General features: G+C 49.7%; 1 protein-coding gene across 1 annotated transcript in view; it reads left to right on the forward strand.

The window, feature by feature from the left end:
• NUP160 (nucleoporin 160) overlaps nucleotides 1-20,798 on the forward strand; it is a 28,268-nt gene extending 7,470 nt beyond the window's left edge. The window contains exons 9-35 of the mRNA XM_086613253.1: nucleotides 246-330; nucleotides 780-848; nucleotides 1,589-1,672; nucleotides 2,568-2,738; nucleotides 2,868-2,967; nucleotides 4,585-4,750; nucleotides 5,386-5,501; nucleotides 5,608-5,768; nucleotides 7,081-7,214; nucleotides 7,533-7,603; nucleotides 9,107-9,266; nucleotides 9,925-9,994; nucleotides 12,615-12,713; nucleotides 13,028-13,147; nucleotides 14,031-14,126; nucleotides 14,238-14,332; nucleotides 15,066-15,162; nucleotides 15,249-15,354; nucleotides 15,505-15,665; nucleotides 16,284-16,344; nucleotides 16,810-16,920; nucleotides 17,976-18,099; nucleotides 18,965-19,066; nucleotides 19,381-19,522; nucleotides 19,780-19,905; nucleotides 20,178-20,282; nucleotides 20,404-20,798. Coding sequence (XP_086469379.1) covers nucleotides 246-330; nucleotides 780-848; nucleotides 1,589-1,672; nucleotides 2,568-2,738; nucleotides 2,868-2,967; nucleotides 4,585-4,750; nucleotides 5,386-5,501; nucleotides 5,608-5,768; nucleotides 7,081-7,214; nucleotides 7,533-7,603; nucleotides 9,107-9,266; nucleotides 9,925-9,994; nucleotides 12,615-12,713; nucleotides 13,028-13,147; nucleotides 14,031-14,126; nucleotides 14,238-14,332; nucleotides 15,066-15,162; nucleotides 15,249-15,354; nucleotides 15,505-15,665; nucleotides 16,284-16,344; nucleotides 16,810-16,920; nucleotides 17,976-18,099; nucleotides 18,965-19,066; nucleotides 19,381-19,522; nucleotides 19,780-19,905; nucleotides 20,178-20,282; nucleotides 20,404-20,490 — 3,019 coding nt within the window. The 3' untranslated portion in view covers nucleotides 20,491-20,798. The remainder of the gene's footprint in view (nucleotides 1-245; nucleotides 331-779; nucleotides 849-1,588; nucleotides 1,673-2,567; nucleotides 2,739-2,867; nucleotides 2,968-4,584; nucleotides 4,751-5,385; nucleotides 5,502-5,607; nucleotides 5,769-7,080; nucleotides 7,215-7,532; nucleotides 7,604-9,106; nucleotides 9,267-9,924; nucleotides 9,995-12,614; nucleotides 12,714-13,027; nucleotides 13,148-14,030; nucleotides 14,127-14,237; nucleotides 14,333-15,065; nucleotides 15,163-15,248; nucleotides 15,355-15,504; nucleotides 15,666-16,283; nucleotides 16,345-16,809; nucleotides 16,921-17,975; nucleotides 18,100-18,964; nucleotides 19,067-19,380; nucleotides 19,523-19,779; nucleotides 19,906-20,177; nucleotides 20,283-20,403) is intronic.
• The last annotated feature ends 257 nt before the right edge of the window (nucleotides 20,799-21,055 follow it).

A 21,055-nucleotide genomic window follows, 5' to 3' on the forward strand; every position in this document is an offset into this window, starting at 1 on the left:
TCTGTGTCAAAAAATGCTCTGAGTGTGCAGGTTTAGACAGAAGAATCTACTGGTCAGTCTAAGAAAGAGTCATTTGGTGAGCACGTGCGATGGGGAGAAGGTTGATGTGAATGAAGGAATCCCACCTGTCCTGTTAGTTTGTGATTGCTGGTGGAAGTGACAGATTTAGTTCAGGTGGCTGCTCCGGATGCGATGTGTTGAAGCATTGTGGTGCAAAGCTGATTCCAGTTTTGTTTTTCTTCCAGGAATGTAGCGGGTCAGTGGAACCAGGTCTTTGTGCAGCCACTGCCTGAGGAGGAAGTGACAGTTCGACATGATCAGGACCCCAGGGTGAGCTGACTATAAAATAGCAACGAGAAGTAATGAAGCTTCTCTGCCCAGGAGGAGAACATTAAGACAGTTAAAGTGTACAAATTATATTGATACACTCTTAAAATGACTCCAAATCAAAGGGGACAAGCCTTAGCCTTTATTACCTCAGCATTAAAGTGCTAAGCGTGGTTATGAAACCAGAAATTGACGGATAAGGAGAATTTCAAGTTGGTCAAGAGAGCTGTGAGATGAGACGAGATCTGGAGTGTGTGGGAAGCAGTGTAGATCATGGGAACTGCTAAGGGGTTGGAAAGGGAGAGGTTGGAGCAGGGTGTGGGTGTGAACTGAAGCTGGAAAGAAATACAGATCTAGGGGATGAGTTTGAGAATGAGAGGAAGGACCAGAAGCGACATCTTAAATGCTCTTCTGACACGTTTCCTTAAATTGTGATCTTTTTCTCTTTGCAGGAAACCTACTTGGACTATCTCTTCACGCCTGGACGGTTTACAAATGCAGCTATCCAGAAGGCTTTACAGGTTTGTGAGAGAGCATTTGGTGCGCTCTCTGTTCAGCTTCTCCTTCCTGGCCTTGTAGATGTGAGGCAACAGAATTCCTTGAAGCTCTTGGCGGGTGTTGGTTTGCATTTGATAGGTTGTAGACCTGTCAGTAGCCACTGAAGCAAGTTAGCGGCTGTTGTGCTGTAGTTCAGCCTGATGGCAGGAGGCAGAGTGGGGTTTCCAGAAGATATTTTCCCTTAGGACAGCAGGTTGCTGAGCTTACTTTTCATTTCCTGCTGCTTTAGCCAGGTGAACGGAGACTCAGCCCGCTGTAGCACTGTTTCTCAGGATATATCCGCTCAGTTCTGGCTTCTCTAGGACTTTTAAGGGCAGAGCAAGACAACACGTGGTGCTTTTTCAGGAAAAATGGAAAAGCCAGACTTCCACTGCTCTGACCGTTTCGATTCTTTGTGCTGTGACCTTATGGTGGCCTATAGCAAGGTAGAAGAGAGAGCTGCTGGGAAGGTGTGCAGCGCTGCCTTCCTTACATCCCAGTGCACTGCCTGCCAGGAGGCTTCCTTCGTTTCCATGGGAAGAGTGAAACTGGCTGTACATCCACGTACTCCACATTTAGCAGCCAGCCATGTTTTTTTAGTACTTCCGTCCTGCGAAACACTGGATGATGCTGTCGTGTTTGCTTTATGTCACTCGATGCTGCTTGAACCTCAGGGAGATAGTTCTCCTGGTTTAAAGTAAAAGTTTGCTGTGCTGCTTTTCAGATCTTTTCTCAAGGAACCGAGAGACACATGGATCTGACATGGAATGAGTTAAAAAAAGAGGTGACCTTAGCTGTGGAAAGCGAGGTGAGATTCCTGCCCCCCTCCCCCTGCCATGTTTTGTTCTCGTTCATTGTATGTATTGTGATGGTTCAGCGAATTTAAGTGAGATACAAAGTGAGCCCAGGCCTCGTTTGGTTCTTTGTCTCTCCAAAGGAGTTATGTGACTTTTTTAAAAAATACAAATCTCCATCCTTCCTGCCTGGCTTTTCCATTCTCTCGTTCTCTTTTGGAGTCCTTTCTTCTTTTTTAGTGTTCTCCTGTCTCTGCTCCCTGGGTACACTTTGCATGGAACATGCTTTGCTGGTTGCACATCGTGTGGTGTTCGTTCTCTGCTCCCTGCGCATAGGTGCTGGTAACCACCATGCAGAGCTGTTGCTCGTAATTTTGGACACCAGAAATTAATCTGCTTATGGGAGACCTATCTGAAAGATCAGCTGACTCTCCTTTTGTGTCTGAATTTCCCCCATTTTACCCTGCTTCTCCAGATTTTACTCTGATACGTCTGATTCTCTAAGACAGCAATCCTTCCACCTGTGGCTCATCCTTGAGGCTGCTCAGACTATTCCTAGAAAGTTCACAAAAAGAGGTGGTTTTCTCTATAGCAATCTTCACATGTGATACTTTTAGAGGTCTGCAGTGCTGCCCTTTGTCTTGATATCATTGCTGCTTCTTTATCTAGGGTTGTATAGAAATGGTTCTTATGGACTTCGTTCGACTTGCTATTTGCTGTGTGATTTGCTGCTGTAGGAAAAACTTAAATTTTGACAGTAAGGTGGTGGGGAAGAGAACCATAACTGGTGTTCGTAAACCTTAACCACGTAAAGATGTGACACTGGTCGTTAGGGACAAGATGGCGCTACAGTTTTTCTCTCTGCTTCACTGCCTGTATTCATCTGAAGTCTTGCTTTGGTTCCGCCAGTTCCAGGGCAGCATGACAGAATACGAGTGCTCGCCAGAGGAGTTTTGGCAGCTGCAAGTGGAGTTCTGGTCCAAGTTCTATGCCTGCTGCCTTCAGTACCAAGAAGCTCTCTCACGGCCCCTGGCCCTGCACTTGAATCCCTACACCAGCATGGTGTGCCTGCTGAAGAAGGTGAGGCTGAGTGGCAGTGGCTCTTTGGCCACTGTGGCCAGCTGAAGCAGTGATCTCCAGGGAGGAGTTCTTCTGACTGAGGTGTAGATTTGGGGAGCTCAAAGAAAGGCTTTCTCCTCACCTTTCTAGGGCTCCCTGTCTTTCCTCATGCCCTGCTCCTTGGTGGACCATCTCTATCTCCTGTCTAATGAGCACCTCCTGACCGAGGACGACACTGCCATTTTTGATGGTAAGTGAGGAGACACGAAGCTTTTTCGTTGTTGGAGGCTGGAACGCTGCATATCAGGAAAGCCCCAGGCAGTGGGATGTGGGAGTTTTCACAGAGGCCTTTTGAAGTGATCCTGACTCCATAATTCTTTATATAGAGATAGTTCTCTTATTTTGGCATTGGTAGGGAGTTTTATTTTGTGAAGCCTGCCGTCGTGCTTGCACCAGGAATGAGGAAATGATGTCAAGGCTGCAAACCTGCCATGATTCATTTCAGATAACTTAAGAAGGAAGAATCCTAGTTTTTCAGGCTGCGTGTTGCTCAGTGGCAGGCACCTGCATCAGTGGATCCTTTGCCCTTGTAGCTTTATAAACTACCTGTGTAGGCTGTGGTTAACAGGTGCCCTCTTCATGCCTGCTCTCTGTAGGACAGATGTGCCAGACTGGAGCTGGTAGGTCCCCAGTCCTGGTGGGGAGAGCGGAATGCAGCAACTCATGTTTCTGGTTGTGTGGGTGACCCCCCCATATTAACTCTGCTTAACATTATCTCAGCTGGGTCCTTGCTCAGCTTTGCCATCCCCACTGAGGGACGCAAGACCTACTCTGATTTGGTGCAAGCGGTCTGTTTCATTAAGTTCCCCAGTCTCTCTGTCTGGCTGATGGAGTAAACTCCTTTCAGAGGTTACAGACGAGAAGGAAACTTGTGATCCTCCAAGCACCCTGAGCTCAACTGCCCAGTTCTGCAAACTTAGTTTTCAGTGAAATGTTTTTGTATAAATGTTTTCATGTAAGCTGCGGAGAGGGACTGTGCTGTTTTTCTCTCCAGGAAGTAAATGCCAGTGTGTGCAAAAGTTGTTGTTAATATTGTCGCCACAGTGCCCTCTGTGCTTTGCTGGCTGTGGAGTGACGTTTCACAAGAAAAAAGCAATGGAAAATATTAGCTAAGCTCCTCTTTCATGCTCGAGTGATTTTTTTTTTTTTTTTTTATATTTTTGTAAAGAAGAATCATCATCCATTTGGTTGAGCTATTTCTGGATCTGAGAGAAGGAAAGCTGGAGGCCTGGGCTGGGTTTGGGAGGCCAGCAGTTCCTGCCCTGTCTGTTTCAAACCTCTCAAAAAATGTGACTTAATTTTAAAAACGCATACATAAAGGCTTGCATTGCAAAGCAGTGGTTTAAACCCTCAGTACTGAATTTTCAGATCAGTGTGCAAATCCTCTCTCAGCTGTGAGAGGTGGTGCAGCAAACAAATAGCTGCTGTGACAAGACTGTGTTCTGCTTGGCAGAGCTAAGCTATCTGAGCATGTGCTCTGGGTTTTTTTTGCTCTTACACCGCACTACTTATTTCCTTTCAACCTGTGACTTGTTCTTCTATCCCTTGAAGGGAATTTCATTGGTTTTTTGTTGCATCAGTAGTTTTTAGTTTCCAAATAATAAAAGCCTGAATCTTTCCCTTGTCAGCTCCTAAGTTTTAATTCAGCCTCATAGTTAACAGGGAGGGGGCAGTTTGACGTGCGGGGCTGAGACCAATCTGCTGCTAGTAGTTTGCTGTTATGAGCTGAACTAACTGGTTTTGAATGGTCCTCCCACCTTCACTTTGAAATCTCTTGTAAATATACAGTTAGATTCTTTCATTACAGATTTGGAGATGTCTCGTGATGTTGTCTGTCTTGTCCAGTGCCTTCGACTGATCGGAGAATCAATTTCCATGGAAATGGCATTCATAATGGAAATGGCTTGCTCTCGCCTCCAGCCTCCAGAAAAGGCTGCAGAGCAGATCCTGGAGGACTTGATAGCTAATGACACGTAAGGAGATGTTTTTGCAGAAGCTCCCCTGCAGGGAGGCTGGATGGCTGAGCAGGGATTGCCTGGAGCCATCCTTCATTGGCATCAAGGCGCATTTGAGATGTTCGAGCTCTCCCTGTGCTGCAGGAGACTTGTCCAGGCCCCCTCAGAGATGGGAAGCGTGGATATTGGTGATGTTAGCAGGGCCTTCCGTCCCAAACTGCCTTGTTGTTGCCTGGGGCCTTGCTGAAAAGGCATTTTGGAGATTCTCAGGTGAGATGGAGAGCAGAAGAGGAGCAAGTTCCTACTAGGTTAACGTTGCAGTTTGGAAAGCAGGTGCCTGCAGACGTTAGGTAGAGGTCAGAGCCTTGGTCAAGAAGCCATGTGGTTACTGTGCTTACCTCCTGAAATCGTTCCCTCGTGGAATGCCAGCTATCCGACTGTTATTTCCTGGTAACCTGGGGGAGTGGAATAAATAGACTGGTCCCTGCAGGCGCTGTGATAAAACTGCAAGCCAGAAGAGGATTCCCTTCAGAAATGTCCAGGCTGATCAGATACACTCCCTTCTAGGGAAGATCAGTAAGGGAGGAAAGGGAGCCCTCTTGAGTTTAAACCTCATGTTGCTGATTATTATTGTTATCTTTTTCATTTTGCAGGGAGAATGTGATGGAGGATATACACAACAAACTGCAGGAGATCAGAAACCCCATCCATGCCATCGGAGTGCTCATCCGAGAGATGGACTACGAAACAGATGCTGACATGGAAAGAGGTGAAAGCTCTGCAGCCGTGCCTTTGGGCTGGGAAAGCGGCGGCTCAGCAAGTGTTCTCCTCGTTGGTCTAGTTCCTCCCCTTATCTTGGTGATTTTATCTTTCAGCTCATCATCTGAATATGCGCATGAACCTCACCCAGCTGTATGGTAGTGGTACAGCTGTCAACGTGGTTTGCTGGGGGATATGTAAGATTGCCACGGTCCGTTTCCTGATCTGTCGGGACCTGTTGATCCTCCAACAGCTGTTGCTGCGGCTTGGAGATCCTGTGAGTACAACCCTTGAAGCTACTGCTGTGCTCTTTGAACTTTTGGATCTGGGGTTCTGGTGCCAGACTCTGAGCTCTGTCTCTTCCCACAAAACACTGGAGGCTGTTTGAACTAGCCCCAGGCTTGGGCAAGCCCTGTTCTCTCCTCCAACTGCTTTTGTCATCCTAAGCAAAGCAGCGGTGCGCTGCGCTCACACCCTAACTCCCTCTTTCCACGCTGAGCATCCAGGAAGCAAAACTCTCTTTGTGAGAGTTGCTGGGAAGGTGTGCAGCGCAGAACCAGTGCATTAGAAACAGCGCTGCCTGAGCACGTATAGTTCTCCCATCTATCCCCCATCCCTCCCAAGGCACCACGCAGCCCAACACACACACGATTGCAGCCTCGTTCTCTGGCAACACAGTGCGCAGCACCTTTGTGTCACGGTGGCAGCATTTACCCAGGGGCCATGGTTTCAGCCTCTGCGAGGCTGCTCCAACCAGTGCAAACAGCTGCTGTGATGGCAGCTGTGTTTGTGGTCATGGAGTGGGCTCGTCTGGGTCCATCCTATTGGCCATGTGGCTGCACGAAAGACCATGCTGATGGCTTTGGTGGACGCAAGGGTGCAGAGCAAGTCCCCAGACAAGGGGAGTGTTGTTTAAACCAATATTATTTACTTGGAAACATTACTGCAGCAGTTTCTTAGTTGAAAAGAAATCCTCTTCTTCCTGGATAAGGTTGTCCTGGGAACATTTAAAGCATGTTGCAAGGTGCCCTTCTGGTGCCAGGCTTTCACAGATCACGAGGTGTGTGACCTGCTGCTTCCTTGATGAGGAACTGCTGCTCTGCCACCTTGATGCACTTATGTCCTTCACAAGCGTGGATTGCTTTTCCTCCCGTGTCACCTAGCCGTGCTGCCCTTGGCTGGAGCGCACAGGGAAGCAACGCCTGAGTAGCAGGGCTGGGCCCTGAGGTGGTCTCTGCAGCAAAGGTGTGATTTCACTCTGACGTTGTTGCAGCTTTGCAAAGCACTTTTTTGCTGGTGTCTGTGGCATCAGCAGGTGCTGGTGTTCGCAGGCTAGAGAAGCACTCGGTGTGCATGTGGCTTTGCTTGTTAAACTTTCCCTGTGGGGTCTGGGCCACCAGAATAGTTAAATCAGCCCTTGGTCTAAGGCGACACTGGGTGGGTTGAGTTAATTGCCGGGCTATTGACTGCCTTGACATTCGCAGGAGGGACGTGCTGGGTCTGACACAAACCCCACTGATTGCCCTTGTCCCGCCGTTGCTCTCTGGACTTGGCCTCTCAGTTTGCTAACCTCTGTGGTTTGCTTGCAGATGGTTTTGGGAGGGGGACAGCTGTTCCAGTCTCAGCAGGATCTGCTGCACCGCACCTCTCCCCTGCTGCTGTCCTACTACCTGATCAGGTGGGCAAGCCAGTGCCTGACGTCGGACGTCCCTGTTGACACGCTGTAAGTCTCTACTGTCCCCGTTCTGACTTTGAGTGATTGTAGGTTCCTGCTAAATCTACCTGAAATGCCCTTCCTGGTATGAAAAGCTGGTGGTTACTGTGGGAGTATTGCTCTAGGAGTCAGGTTGCGAGAGGTTTTTTTTTCCCTTCTACATTTTGAGCTGACTCTTTGCCCTGTGCTAATTCTGCCATGTGAGGTCTCGCTGTTCTGTGCGCTGTTGCCTTTTTCAGCAGTAGAAGTCATTTGAGTTGAACAATGAGCACAATTAAAGCAGGAGGTGTTTTGTTATCTCTTCACTGATGGCTTTTTCTTCTCTAGGGAATCTAATCTGCAACATCTGTCTGTGTTGGAGTTAGCAGACACTACTGCTCTAACACCTCATAAACTAGGTAAGATGTCCACAGTTCATCAGCTCTCGGTGTCTGTTATTTATACCTCTTGCACTCTGTGTCTCTGCCACCCGAGGGAAATGCTTCGTGCAGTGAGCTAATGGCACGTGTGACTGGATGACTCCACTTTACGTGGAGGTGTTCGTCATGCTCTCCACCAAAAACAACAACAACAACAACAAAGTGTCTTGTAGAATTGGACTCGGACCAGAAAGGTGGATCTTATCCTCAGCCAAGCGTTATTAATTCTGGCCCCTGCAGTGTCAGCCATGCTCAGCTCTCACTCGTACGTCACAGCTACTGTAGGGGGTCAAGCCAGATCTGTCCTGCTCGTTAGACTTTATCCCACAGTGAGCAGGAGCAGCAGCTCAGGGAAGCGAGAGAACGTAGAAATACTTCCCCAAAACATGCTTCTGCTTCTGACACTTTACAGTTCAGACATGTGTTGTTCACAGCCAGTACCTCAAGGGAGAAATTGCAACTGATAATTCGTTGACATTTTAAAAGCCTTGCTGCAAAGATGTACGCTTTTGGTTACTGTCTTGGGGGAGAAATCCTAATGGGGGAGAATACAAGGCAGCTTAATTAGGTGGATGTGTACCTTGAAGTGGTTATGGAGAGAGGCGGTGAGCAGGGTAGGGAGAAAATGCACAGGTAAGAGCCTGCTGTAACTAGTCTGCATGGCACTTTGAGGCTGAGACACTTCAGAGGGAGCTGAGAAAATCGGTGACAAACAGACAACAGTGCCACATATGAAGGGCAATGAGCCGGGAGGAATTTCTCCGCTTGCTGACCGGCCTGGGGCATCTGTGCTCTTTGTAAACAGGCTGCGACCTTCAGAGTCCAAACTCTCCGTGAATAAGAGTTCAGGAGGCAGTTGCCTCGACGTAAATGTCAGCGCATGAAAGCAAAATTGAAAACATCCTTTGTGTGTGCCAGTGTCGTGGGTTATTTCTTGGCCCGCTCATGAGGAAAGTCCTGTTTGGCCACTGTGCTTCAGGAAAAATATGTGAAACGTAGGGAAGATAGAAAGGAGGTGGCAGCCTGGGGAGAGGCGTTGAGAACAGTTAGCTAATGGGAGACTGAACTGCTTAGGGGGCTGGAATGAGGAGGGAGGCATTTGAACAGAGCCAGACAGCAAGATCAGCACTCCCTCAACCCTGTCCTGCAAAACACTCGGTCATATTGGAAAGCTGCAGATGGGTTGCAAAGAGCGCGACTGGAGAGCGAGCACAGCCCTTCCCCCCGCCCCCCGCCATTTTATAATTGAATTGCGGTTAATAAACATTGCAGTATGTAGCTCTTTGATCTCCTGCTGCTCCCTCAGACTTAACCAGACAGCAAGAGAAATCCAAAACCAACAAGCTCGAGTACTGAACGTGCTTATTGTTTTGCTCTGGCTTAATCCGCCACGTTTGGGCTGATGAGCACAGCATGGTGTAGAAAGCCTGGGATGGCTGCTGCGAGCCCTCTTCTCAGTGTTTCTTTAACTTGTATTTTTAGTATCCGGCCCTCAAACAATTGTGGAGCTGTTCTTTCACGAAGTGGCTAGAAGGCACATCATATCTCGACTCTTCTTGCAACCGAACACCTCTTTGGCTGAAACAAGTTTGAACTGGCCCCATCTCATTACCGCAATAGTGGCTGACTTTCTGCCGCTCCTGTATCCTTGGCTGTAAACCCACTGCGAGGTGCTCGCTCTCGCCAGGCTGTAGCCAGTACGGCATGGCAGTGCCGGAGCCCCTGTGTGGGTTGTGTGAGATTGCATGGAGGCTGCGTATCACATCCCGGTCCTGAGGCTGAGAGCATTGGTGGGTCGGTAGGAGGAGGGTTGGGGCTAGCAGAGGGATTAGGGGACTGTAAATTGGCCATCCCTGCCACCGAGCCTCGTGCAATTCCAAAATCAATATTTTCCACATTCACATTTTGAAGACAAGTCTCCTGAACCAAGTGACTGTTGCTAGTGTTAGTAGGATTTGTGGGTAATTTAAGATTTCACAGAATCCGTCCTGTTTAGGTGCACAATAAAGGATTTGAGTTTTTGACTTTAAGCCCTTGAGCTCTAGCAACTTGGCTTGGCGAGGTGCGATGCAGGGAGATTTGGAAGGGTAACAAGATTTGGGTAGTTGTGGATTAGATGTACTAATGGTTTTGTTCTAATATGAATAAATCTTATTACAGAATAATGACATGTATAAAGAGCAGCTTAATCCTTCTCTCCTTTCCCCCTACAAACTGAGCGCGAGAGGCATGCCGACTTTCAGACTTGTTCTCCGAGCCCTCCGGACTGGATTGTCCTCTGTTCCTTAACCTCCGCTTAGATGGCCCAGCAATCCTGGCTTCCTCTTCCCAGAGTGCCTGATGGGGAGCTGTCAGTACACCCAGCTGCAGGTGAGTGCTTCGTGCCAGCTCTCACAGGAGCTGAAAAGGGAAGAGCAGGAGCGAGCGCAATAGTCTCTTTCCACATGTGGGTTTCTTTCAGTAGCAGGTCTGCGCTTTGGCCAACACAGAGGTGTAACAGCGTGCAGAGTTGTCTTACCTCTGCTTGGAAAAAGCTACCCAGAATGTAATTTTTCCCGTTGCTGGAGTTCATCCTGTTTTCCCCTAGTTGCTGCTCTCTGAGCTCAGATGTGAGCAAACCTTCCCAAGCGCTCTGCTCCCATTTCTCTCTTCTGGAGGTGATGAGTTGGAAGTTCTTCCTGCAGATGAAATGGACTGAAAGGAACGATTCTTTTGGAGAATTGTTAGAAATCTCTCTTAAAACTGTCACAATGTCAGTGCAGTGAACAAATCGTAAGGTAACAAATATCTTCCATCTTCCTCATGCATCCCTCTCGTTCCCTGTAGCATCCACCTTAACCTCTGCTAACCGAAAAGCTTTTTGCTAAATATCTCATACCTAGAAAATGTCACAGAGTTTGTTGAGGAACGATTCAAGATGGTGGTCTTATGCATTTCCACTCTTATCTGTTTTCAGAAAAATCCAGGCATAAGTGCTCAAGATTATTACATACCCTTTTCGTGGAAGAGTTCAGTCTCCCAGGGCTTGTCTGACAGCGTGATACTGTGCGCAAGAAACATCTTTGCGGAGCTTGTTTAAATATCACAGCAAGCCCGTAACCTGATGGTTTGTTATCTGCTGATGTACCCGTAGCCTTTTCTGTGCTACCGTGGCAAACAGAGTGCCCATGGGACTAGGCGTTCGGAGGCCTGTCATCAACCCAGCAGCAGAAGTACTGTTTCAGGAGGGCTCATCTATTCCTTAAATGTTCTTACTAGCGAAAACAGGTGTAAGAAACATCTTTCCATCCCCAGCTGTGCTCACAACATCCTGGCAGCGGGGTGAGCCAACTACTTTTTTCCGGGTGTCTCCATAGACTGCCCTATTTCAGACCACTGTTTCTCCACCATCTCTTCTCATGCTCTTCAGGGGCTTGGTGGTTGTAGCTGCTTGTGCTCTAGTTCTGAACTGCACGATTTCTTGTCTGCAGCCCCATGTGACACGTTTCATTCCCCAACTGACAGCAGTCCTTGAGGCACGCAGGGCTAGGCAGGCTGTTATTAATGAGATGTTTTTCCTGTGCTTAGCAGAACCTTTTATTCTCACAGTCCCTTACACCTGGGGGCTGAATTACTTTCTTTTGTGTTCATGCTGCTGCCAAGAAGAATGTCAAATCTGCAGAGCTTTTAAGCCAGGAAATGCCAGGACGGTTTGGGCAGCATCGTTGTACCTTCTGGCGTACGAGCACTCTCGTGGTGCGAGCATGCTTTGAATTTCCTTGCATTGCTTTCGCCTCACTTGTGTCCCGCCTCAAGGAGATACGAGAGACTTTTATCTCTGCAGGAGCTGTCTTTTCCTCCTCCCCACTACCTTCTGTTATGCTTACTGATCCCAGTCGGTCACGTAAACTTGGATTAAATGCATTGACCTCAGGGAGCTAACACCAGATTTACTGTGAGCGTGAGCACGGTGACCCAAATAGAGGTGAAGATACAGGAAGCACCCTGCGAGTAACAGGCGGGCACAGAGAAGGTCTAGTGACCAAAGCAGTGGCCTGGGACAAGGGCCAAACCTCTCCTTGTTGCTTATTCTAGATGACAAGCTGTTGAGCAAGCTTGTTGTAGCTGGCTAATCTGAACGGTGAATCCAGGCTCAGAGGATGCATTGCCACGTGGCTTTTAGTGGACCCGTGGCTGGGGTATGTGGGACATACGTGCGGTGGCTTACGGACATGCAAAGGTGCAGGTTGGCTGGTGAAACCTTGGCTTTACCACCAGGTCCTGGCTTCTCTTCCTTTCCTGCTGAGTCCCAGAGCCCTGCTAGTGGGACATCACTGCTTCTCCAAGTATGAAGAGCATACGCCACTCTCCCAGGCACAAGGGATGCCAGCTTTTGAGTTTTCTTCGTGCCTTTTAGCTGCGTTTTGATAGGTGATGACACTTTGCAGCCCTTATATTATCCTGACAGAGCAGGCACAGGGCCAGGTTGAGTCGTATCGCCCTGGCCAGCGTCTGTATTGTGGCCTTGGTGCTGTCAGCGCTCCAGCCCATGCCTGTCAGTTTGTGGCTATAATCCATGGTCTTCTTTGGCTGCTCTCCCTCTCTTGCCCTGCTGCACGGATACTGCTCTTCTAACGCCCTCTTTGCGTGTTCTCCCACTGCCTTCATACATACGTGCTCTCATGTGCAGTTGTAGAGAGTGTCATGTCTGATTTTTGGGGATGTGAAATGCTGTTTCTGAGGTGCTTTGTACAGACACTGCAGTTATTCAGGTAGTTTCCAGGGAGCATGTGGGGGATGTCTCCCCGTCTGTGCACTGAGGGGACTTCGGGGCTGGGGAAACCAGCCCTCAAGCGGGAAGAGTGGGATTTGTGTGAGCGCAGCAGCTGAAGAGGCCACCAAAATAGCGCTTTGGTGTTAGAGACCTAACCCCTTCTCTGGTACTGGGTGCCTGCAGGTGATAAGTGAGTGTTGACCTGAATCAAAACTCTCTGTTCTTCCTCTGCTGTAGGAATACATTCGCCTGCTGCAGCCGTGGTGCCACGTGAACATGGGCTCCTGCTGCTTCATGATGGGCAGGTGCTACCTTGTCATGGGTGAGGGGCACAAGGTAAGGCCCTTGTCTCCTTCCAGCGCTGCCTCCCTCTGGGGTCTGGTGCCTCTTTCCTTGGGAGGTAGGACCAGCCTTGTTTCTGCAGTGCAAATCAGGAAACTTCCATCTTGAGCTCTGCTTCCTTTGGGCAAAGAATGGGATTTGGACAGGGGGGCCAATGGGATCTGCTCCTGGGGAGGTTCTCATTAGCTTGGGGCCAGCAGGTCTTGGCCACTGCAGCTGGAACAAGCCGCACTCTCTTCTCACCGGTTCAGTAGGCTGGATTGGTCCCTCAAGGGACACACGCAAGCTGCTTTCTGGTCTGCTTGTAGGCTTTGGACTGTTTCTGCCAAGCTGCGTCAGAGGTGGGAAGAGAAGAGTTCTTGGATAGGCTGATCCAACCTGAGGAGGGTGAGATGGTCTCCACTCCACGCCTGCAGTACTACAACAAGGTATGGCTGAGCTGACCATACCAAGTCAGACCAAGTAAATTGGCACCAAGTTGTTCCACGTGGACACTGCTTGGAGAGAGAATTCCTGCTCAGTCTTCAGCTTTCAGGGAAGCGACTCGAGACTCAGAAAACATACTTTTTTTGCGAGGTGAAACTTCAGTGGAGTCTGTTTACTTTCTTTAGGGGAATGATGACGAGGCGACTATGGTGTGAAAGCTAGGTACTTTCCACCTATTAGTTTCCTAATCGCAGAGGACTTTGTTACCCAGCAGAAAAAGGAGAGGTGAGATCCAGCTGCTGGAGGCAGAAGCCAGACATGTCCAGGCTAGATGTAAGATGCTGCTTAAGGGGAAGATTGTTAAGCTTAAAATTAATGTCTTTAAATTGAGATAGGATCTTTCTTCTTGCATAATACTGTAGTTCAGACAGGCTGCACACTTGGATGTAGGCTTATTGTAAGGGATTCCCTGATGTTAAAATCCAGAAAACACAAGGCTTGTCAGGTATCCTCGGAGAGGGAACTTCTCTCTCTAATACAGCTGCATGCGTGCTTGGGGACAGAATTGTTTACCTCTCTGTCACAGGAATTTACTGAAACCATCAAGGCTAAAATGTTTCTGAAAGCTCACATGTGCAGAGATGAATCCTCCAAAAAAGCCATAGCCTGGGCCTGTTGGTTCAGACCTCTGTGACTTCCCAAAATTTTTCCTTTTTCAGTCTAATCGCTTAGAAATATTGGCAAAATCTTTTGATGGCTCTTATGGTTAGTAGGGGCAGGAATAGCTCTTAAAAAGAAACAAACAAACAAACCAACCCCCCCCTCACCAGCCCAACCTGTTCTCCACTACTGCTGCAGCCAGCGCTAGAGTATTGTCTTCTCCAGGTTCTGCGCTTATTGGACATGGTGGGTTTACCAGAGCTGGTCATCCAGTTGGCTACTCTGGCTATCATGGAATCGGCGGATGACTGGAGAAGCCAGGTACAGGTCACTTCTTTTGCGTCAAGGTGTTTCTTCAGGGGGCTTACATGGGAATTTCTTTTTAGTTGTTTAACTTGAAACATGCTGGTTTGTGCTCTTTGGTGTTTTCAGGCTACTTTGAGGACTTGCATCTTCAAACATCACTTGGATTTAGGACACAACAGTGAAGCATATGTAGCCTTAACACAAAACCCAGATCCAGGCAGGTAGGTGACAGTTTTATGTCTTTACACTCACTTGTCTCAGAGGTCCTTGTACCCATTTCTCGATCAGACTGAAAGGAAGATGATGCTTTAGGGTAGGACCTGGCTGCTGCATTAAGAGGTTCTGGTTTAGTTTGTGTAAAGGTGTGTTTAACAAGGTGTACTTCGTTTTTGGTAAGAACAGTTGAGATCAGCACTATGTAAAAGAGGAAACTGGGGGGGGGGGGGTGGAAAGACTGAAGCTGATTCTGAGGAGAGCCAAAAGAATAGCTAAAGCATTGTGTGGGTCATTCTGTTTTGAAAAGCTTTAGGAGTCCGGTCAGTTTAGTTTGATAAAGACTCAGGGCTGAATTTCAGTTTAAGTACCTTCTGGGAAGGGAACAGGGTAGAGGAAGCTTCACCCTAGCAGAGGAGGATGTGATGAGCAGGAATGACTGGAATGGATGTTCAGAAAAGTAGTAGGAATATGTTTTAATTGAGGCTGAAGGAATTCTTGCCAAATAGAGCTGAGGGAGGGAGACTGCCTTCCTGAGACACTCTTGGAGAGACGCATCTCTGCAGTCCAGGATCTCTGTTTCCAGCACAGGAGAAGTCCGAAGGGACCTCTTGGTTCTAAGCTGGGAAAAAAACCAACTATGGAGTTTGTCACAAAGCAACATGTTTATGGCTTAAACCCTGCGCCCTGGAGATGGGTTTGTTCCCGCTCCTCTGGAACGATTGTCCTCTCTCTCCGCAGGCAGCTGGACTGTCTGCGCCAGCTAGTGGTGGTTCTCTGTGAACGTTCCCAGCTCCAGGACCTGGTGGAATTCCCCTATGTGAACCTCCATAACGAGGTAATGGCCTGTACTGGGAGGAAGGGGGGTACAACCTCTCCTTTTAAAGGAATTGTCGACCCATTTGAGCCTCTTGTGTGCCACAGGTTGTTGGGATCATCGAATCTCATGCTCGAGCGGTGGACTTGATGACCCACAATTACTACGAGCTGCTGTATGCTTTCCACATTTACCGCCACAACTACCGCAAGGGTGAGTCTCGGGGTGGGCACGTTCTGGCACAACAGCCCACCTGCCTGGCACACACCAACTTGCCCTACCCCTGCGGAGTGGCCTGTCCTGGGTCTTGTGCCACCAACGGTGAAGGATGATGGGGCTAATGTATTCCCCTTCTCTCCTCAGCTGGAACAGTGATGTTTGAATACGGCATGCGCCTGGGCAGGGAAGTCCGGACGCTCCGAGGGCTCCAGAAACAAGGAAACTGTTTCCTCGCTGCTATTAACTGCTTACGGTTGATCCGCCCAGAGTATGCCTGGATAGTGCAGCCAGCTTCTGGAGCTGTGGTAGGAAACACTGAGCTTGCTATAAGGTTTATGACCTGAACTACTGGCTGTGGAGACGCTTACGGTTGTATGTTTTGGGAAGAAGCTTCCAAAATCCTTTCCGATGTGATGAACAGAGGTGTTGACCTTCTTAATCTCCTCTTCTCGTCTCCTTGGCGAGCATGTGCAGCACTGTCTTGCCCCACTCAGCGGAGACATCAGTCCCATCTGTCACTCTTGTGCCTTTGGCTCTTTTTGGAGCCAGGTGGAAACAGGACAACTTTTGGGAGGAGGCTGGTGTATATATGTGGGAATATATCACAATTTGTTGAAGGCATAGCAGATCTTTCTGGGGAGTCCAAACAGCTGGAATACCAGTAAAAAGGAGAATTATTGGAATGTGGTTTGGGTTTCAAATCTGTTTACGAAGTGCTTGTGACCGCAGCCTGATCAGCTAGTGCTGTGCTCTGTTTCTGATAGCCAGAGATAAATGTAACCTGAACCGCCAAGTGATTGTATGGCTTTTCCGATTTAAATCAAGGCCTGAAATGGAGAGCTGGTGTTGGGGCTGCATCGTATCGAGGCAATTTGTCCTTTGGAGACCAGGTGAGCATAAACCATCTTTTTTTTTCCTGCAAGTACGAACGCCCTGGAGCATCCCCGAAGAGAAGCCATGATGGGGAGTGCACGGCTGTTCCAAGTAAGTGCCCGATCCCGTGTCTCTTGTGTTCCCGCAGCCTTTCCCCTGGCCTCAGAGCTCTGCTGCTCCTGTGGGACTTGGGAGATGGCTCAGGGCAGCTCTCGCCTCTGTCAGATCAATAATTTGGGGGATTGTAAGCTAGTTCACTCTCCCAGTGTTAGTGTCTTCCAGGTGCAATATGGTGCCATGGAACAGCTGTTCCCCAAGGAGCTTCTGTGCATGTTCCTCTGCAGTTTGATGTCTTGTCAGTGCTTTTGCTTTCAGTGGAAATAGCTTGTAATTTTTTTTTTTTTTAAAAAAAGTCTTCGTGAGGCCATTTCTCACAAAGGAGAAACCTGACCCCTTCTTTGGTCCTTTCTGTGGTACAACTCCTTTCAAGGTGGCAGAGGGGGCACAGGCGTTTCGCACGATGCCCAAGGAGCCCTTTTTAAAATGCTGAGAGCCCTTTGTGTCTGTCCGTTACAGCAACACGGCAAATCGAGATCCTGGAGCTGGAGGATTTGGAGAGGGAGTGTGTGTTGGCTCGAATACGGCTGACTCTGGTGCAGCATGACCTGTCAACAGCGGCTGTGGCAGGTAAGAGGGATGTGGCGCAGCCACCTATCACTCCCCCTGAGGTTTCTGCTAGTTGTAACTCAGGTGAGGAAGCAGCAGTTTTGTTTTGACTGAGAGACAAAACCAGGAGCTGGCAGGGACCATTCAGTTTGCCTCCCTAGCATGAAATGCTGCCACCAAGTTCAGCAGCTTTGGAGAGGCAGATCAGGAGAAACAATTTTAAATTTTCCATAGTTTTTTCACTCTGTTGAACCCCAGCAATGATCTGCGTGGCGCTGGGGTTGAGCTCATGAGTTGAGACAAAAAGACATCTTTTTGGCTTGCTGGAAGTTGCCTCTAGATGAAAAAGGATTAGGAAGCCCTAGGGAAAAAAAAAACCACACTTGCTTAGATTATTGTCCTGGACAATCCTGCTTCATGACATGCTGTTAGCTTATCAGAGTTGTTCCTTGTTGGGGAGCAGAAAGATGCAATTCTCCCACCCTGACCCTTTAAGCATGTTCTGCCGCTCTCTGATACGAATTATGCAACATGTACGCATTTTTCCCCTTTTAAGTATCAGGGGGAAATAACTTCCCAGTAAGGGATTGCAGGAAAAGAACTGAACAGCTGGTTTGAGGGCAAACTGGAGGCGCAGGGAGCTGAGTGCCACAGTTTCATCTCACCTCCTGCCACTGGCCCTCCTGCTTGCGCTGGCAGAGCTGAGCTTATCCTTGGATACAGCTCTGCTGTGCCAGCAACAAGGCTGTCGCCTCCTTGCTCACATCAACAGCGGCAGCATTTGACTACAGGCTGTACGGTGCTGTCCGTGTCCCTCTCCAGCTGATGCCTGATTAGAGATGGCTCTGTGGGTCACTGCTGCTTTGTGCAGTCCCTCCAGGGATGGCTCCTGGGCTCATGAGATGCTCCTGAGGCCAAGAAAACCTCAAGCTGTGCGATGAGAAGTACTGCTGCAGCATGTTTTACGTTGAGCTGTTAGCACAGTGAACTCTGCTGCTGAATTGCATGAGGTTAGGCCTCCGTAAGCACTGGGGTGTGACTGGGGGAGGCACTTACCTTGTCCTCCTTCCCCGCAGGCAACTCGTCGCCCGAGGAAACAGTTGCTCTGCTGGTCCGGGCCGGCCTCTTTGACACCGCCGTCAGTCTGTGCCAAACATTCAAGCTGCCCTTGACACCCATCTTTGAGGGACTCACTTTCAAGTACGTAGGGAGCTTCTCCTCCTACCCTGCCTCAGGTGACGCGCGGCTGGAGAGACGTGCGCTGCGTGATGCTTGGCAGAGCGCAGCTCACAGCTCCCCAGGGTCAGAAGCCAGTGCTGTCCCGACCTGTCTGCTCGCCGTGGCTGCTCATGCTGTGCACGGCCTCAGCAGCTGCTGGCTCAGTGGTTTTGAGGTGAAACTTGCTCTTCACACCTGAAAAGGGAAAATAAGAGAGCCTTGCTGAGCAGGTAGGGGAGGGAGGAGGTTTCTCTCTGGTTGTGGGGGAGAGAGCTGGCATCTGACAGTCACAGGTGATCCCAACCCAGGCACAACCATCATCTGGAGACCTTTCTGGTGAGCTGGCTCATGGCACACTCCTGCTGATGCCCAGTGAGCTGCTTACAGAAGATTTGTTCAAGCTGTCAAGCGGCTCTCAAATAGCAGTTGACAGAGCACTTGCTCCTCTGTCTGATCTCTGTGCTAGCCATTTGCTTTCATGCCTCATCTCCGACCCCCAGGATTCCTCTCCTTTTCCTCTCCGTGCTTCCAGAAGATGCATTGTGCCTGCAGAGTTGTTCAGGAGCTCTGCTGCGACCTGTTCCTGTGGCTGGATGCACAGAAAGCATCTATTACCCAAACTCAGGCCCTAAAGCTTGCTAACATCAGAGTTGTCATTAATTCCTCTCTGACATTTAGAGCAGCTTAGAAATCTAACAGCCTCCTTTTCCTGCCAAGCCATCTGATTTGTAGCTGTTGCTTGGGAATAGTCCTGTGAGGGGTGGCTTTAATGCTGGTGGCTGTGGCAGGGCAGCGTGACAGGGCTGGGCGCTGAAGGCACCCACCTTTGCACTGCTTTGTCTTGCAGGTGCATCAAGCTGCAGCTGGGAGGGGAGGCAGCACAGGCAGAGGCCTGGGACTGGCTAGCAGCAAACCAGCTCTCTGCCCTGGTTACCACCAAGGAGTCCAGGTAGGTCCTTCTCTGTGGGGGAGAAGAGCGGAGCTGCTCTTTGCAAGAATGAGAGTCGTCATTTCTGGAGGCAAAAAACTTGCAAAAATGCAGAGAGTCGCAGGTTCATAAAACCCCCTTAAAGCAGACTGGCGGGACTGGGACAGCGGGAGAGCTGTGCTGCCACACTGTCAACGTGCTCTCCCCAGCCTCCTGCTTTACTGGGCACATGTTGAACCCAGGCAGTGGGACAGGTCCCATGGAGCACACCATGGCTTTGCAGACAGTGGCAGGGACTGCTGGCACGAGTTCCAAAGAGAAATATTGCCTTGCAGTGCCACAGATGAAGCCTGGCGGCTGCTGTCATCCTATTTGGAGCGTTACCCGTCCCAGAACAGCCTGTACCATCGCTGTGTCATCAACAAGCTCTTGGCACACGGGATACCTCTGCCCAACTGGCTCATTAACAGCTACAAGGTGAGAACAGGGAGAGAATCACCGCTCGGTGCGTACTGCCTGCTGTCCAAAAAAAAAACCTCAGCTGTCCCAGAGCTGCCAGATCACCTTCACTTCAACAGGCACCTCCTCATCGTGAGCTTCACCCCACCTTCCCCGCGCTGGGAACCAGTGCCAAATGCTTTGTGCCTGTTATTGATGCTCAGAGCAGGTTCCTCTTGGCATCGTGGCGGCTCCCGAGAGCATTCCCTGGCTGAGGTTTCCCTCTTTTTTTGCAGAAAGTGGATGCTGCCGAGCTGCTTCGTCTCTATCTGAATTACGATCTGCTGGAGGAGGCTGTGGACCTGGTCCTGGAGTACGTAGATGCTGTGCTGGGCAAAGGGCACCAGTATTTTGGAATTGAGGTGAGCTCACCTGCAGTGTGGGATGTGGTGGACGGTTCCTTGGGGCAGATCCTGCTTGGAATTTGGGTATTGTGCCCATGACTTGCGTGACGGTGCTTCCAGGAGAAATGGGTGTGGATAAACCCACCCTACAGGAGAGAGGACCTCTTGGGATTAGCAGGACAAGCAGGTGTCGGGACATTGCAGTTGGGGGCTCTTCCTCGCTGTAGCTGTGAGGAAGAGTGTTTTTACCTCAAGTGCAATGTGACGAAAAGGTTCCTCTCCCCACCCAGTTCCCGCTGTCCGCCATGGCCCCCATGGTGTGGCTGCCCTATGCCGCCATCGACCAGCTGCTCCAGGCACTGCGGGAGAGCAACACCAACCATTACAACGTCGTGGTAGGTACAACTGCCCGGGGGAAAAGGAAGGGTGTTGGCAAACACCCTGCCGAGGAGCAGAAGGAAAGTGGGAACAGGGTGGAAGCGCTTGTCTCTGACACCTGCTCTGCCCCTTGCCCAGCTCTATCAGAAGCTGCATGACAAGATGGAGGACTACGAGCAGAAGGTCAGTGTGGCCACCCGGGATCGCCTGTACCGCCGCAACTAGCGGCAGCCCTGTTGCACACTTGGCCTCGGTCAAGACTCCCAAGGCCTTGGCTCTGTGCCCCAGGACAGTGCCTGCTCAAGTTGACGTCCCTGGGAGCTGACGTCCCACCACCCTGCGCTGGCTCAGCCAGTGGTGCTATTTTTCCTCATTTTTTCCTTAAGAGTCCAGTTTGGGAAGTGGGAGTGTGCACCTTCAGCGTGTCACCTCGCTGTCCCTGTCCCCTCTGGGGGATGATCAGTGATTAGCAGAGCACCAGGGTGCGGCCATCACCATGGCCATGTCCCCTCGCTCTCGTCCTGTACCATACGCGGCAGGTTTTGTCATTTCTTTTATTTATTGTTGTGTTTTTGGATGAACTTTAATAAAATCAAAGCGTTATTACAGGCCTGTGTCGGGACAGGTGCTGCTTCCCCTGCGTCCGTAGGAGCACAGTGGGGATTTTGAGGGGGGGGTTGAAAGATGAAGTAAGCGGGAGCTGTAGGGCTCCTCTCGCTGCTATCCTGCACACACAGCCCTTTTGTGGAGAGAACTCTCTACAGGACCATGTTGTAGGGCAGTATGGAGC

This window comes from Tauraco erythrolophus, chromosome 6, assembly GCF_009769465.1.
Source record: "Tauraco erythrolophus isolate bTauEry1 chromosome 6, bTauEry1.pri, whole genome shotgun sequence".
Classification (NCBI taxonomy): Eukaryota; Metazoa; Chordata; class Aves; order Musophagiformes; family Musophagidae; genus Tauraco; species Tauraco erythrolophus.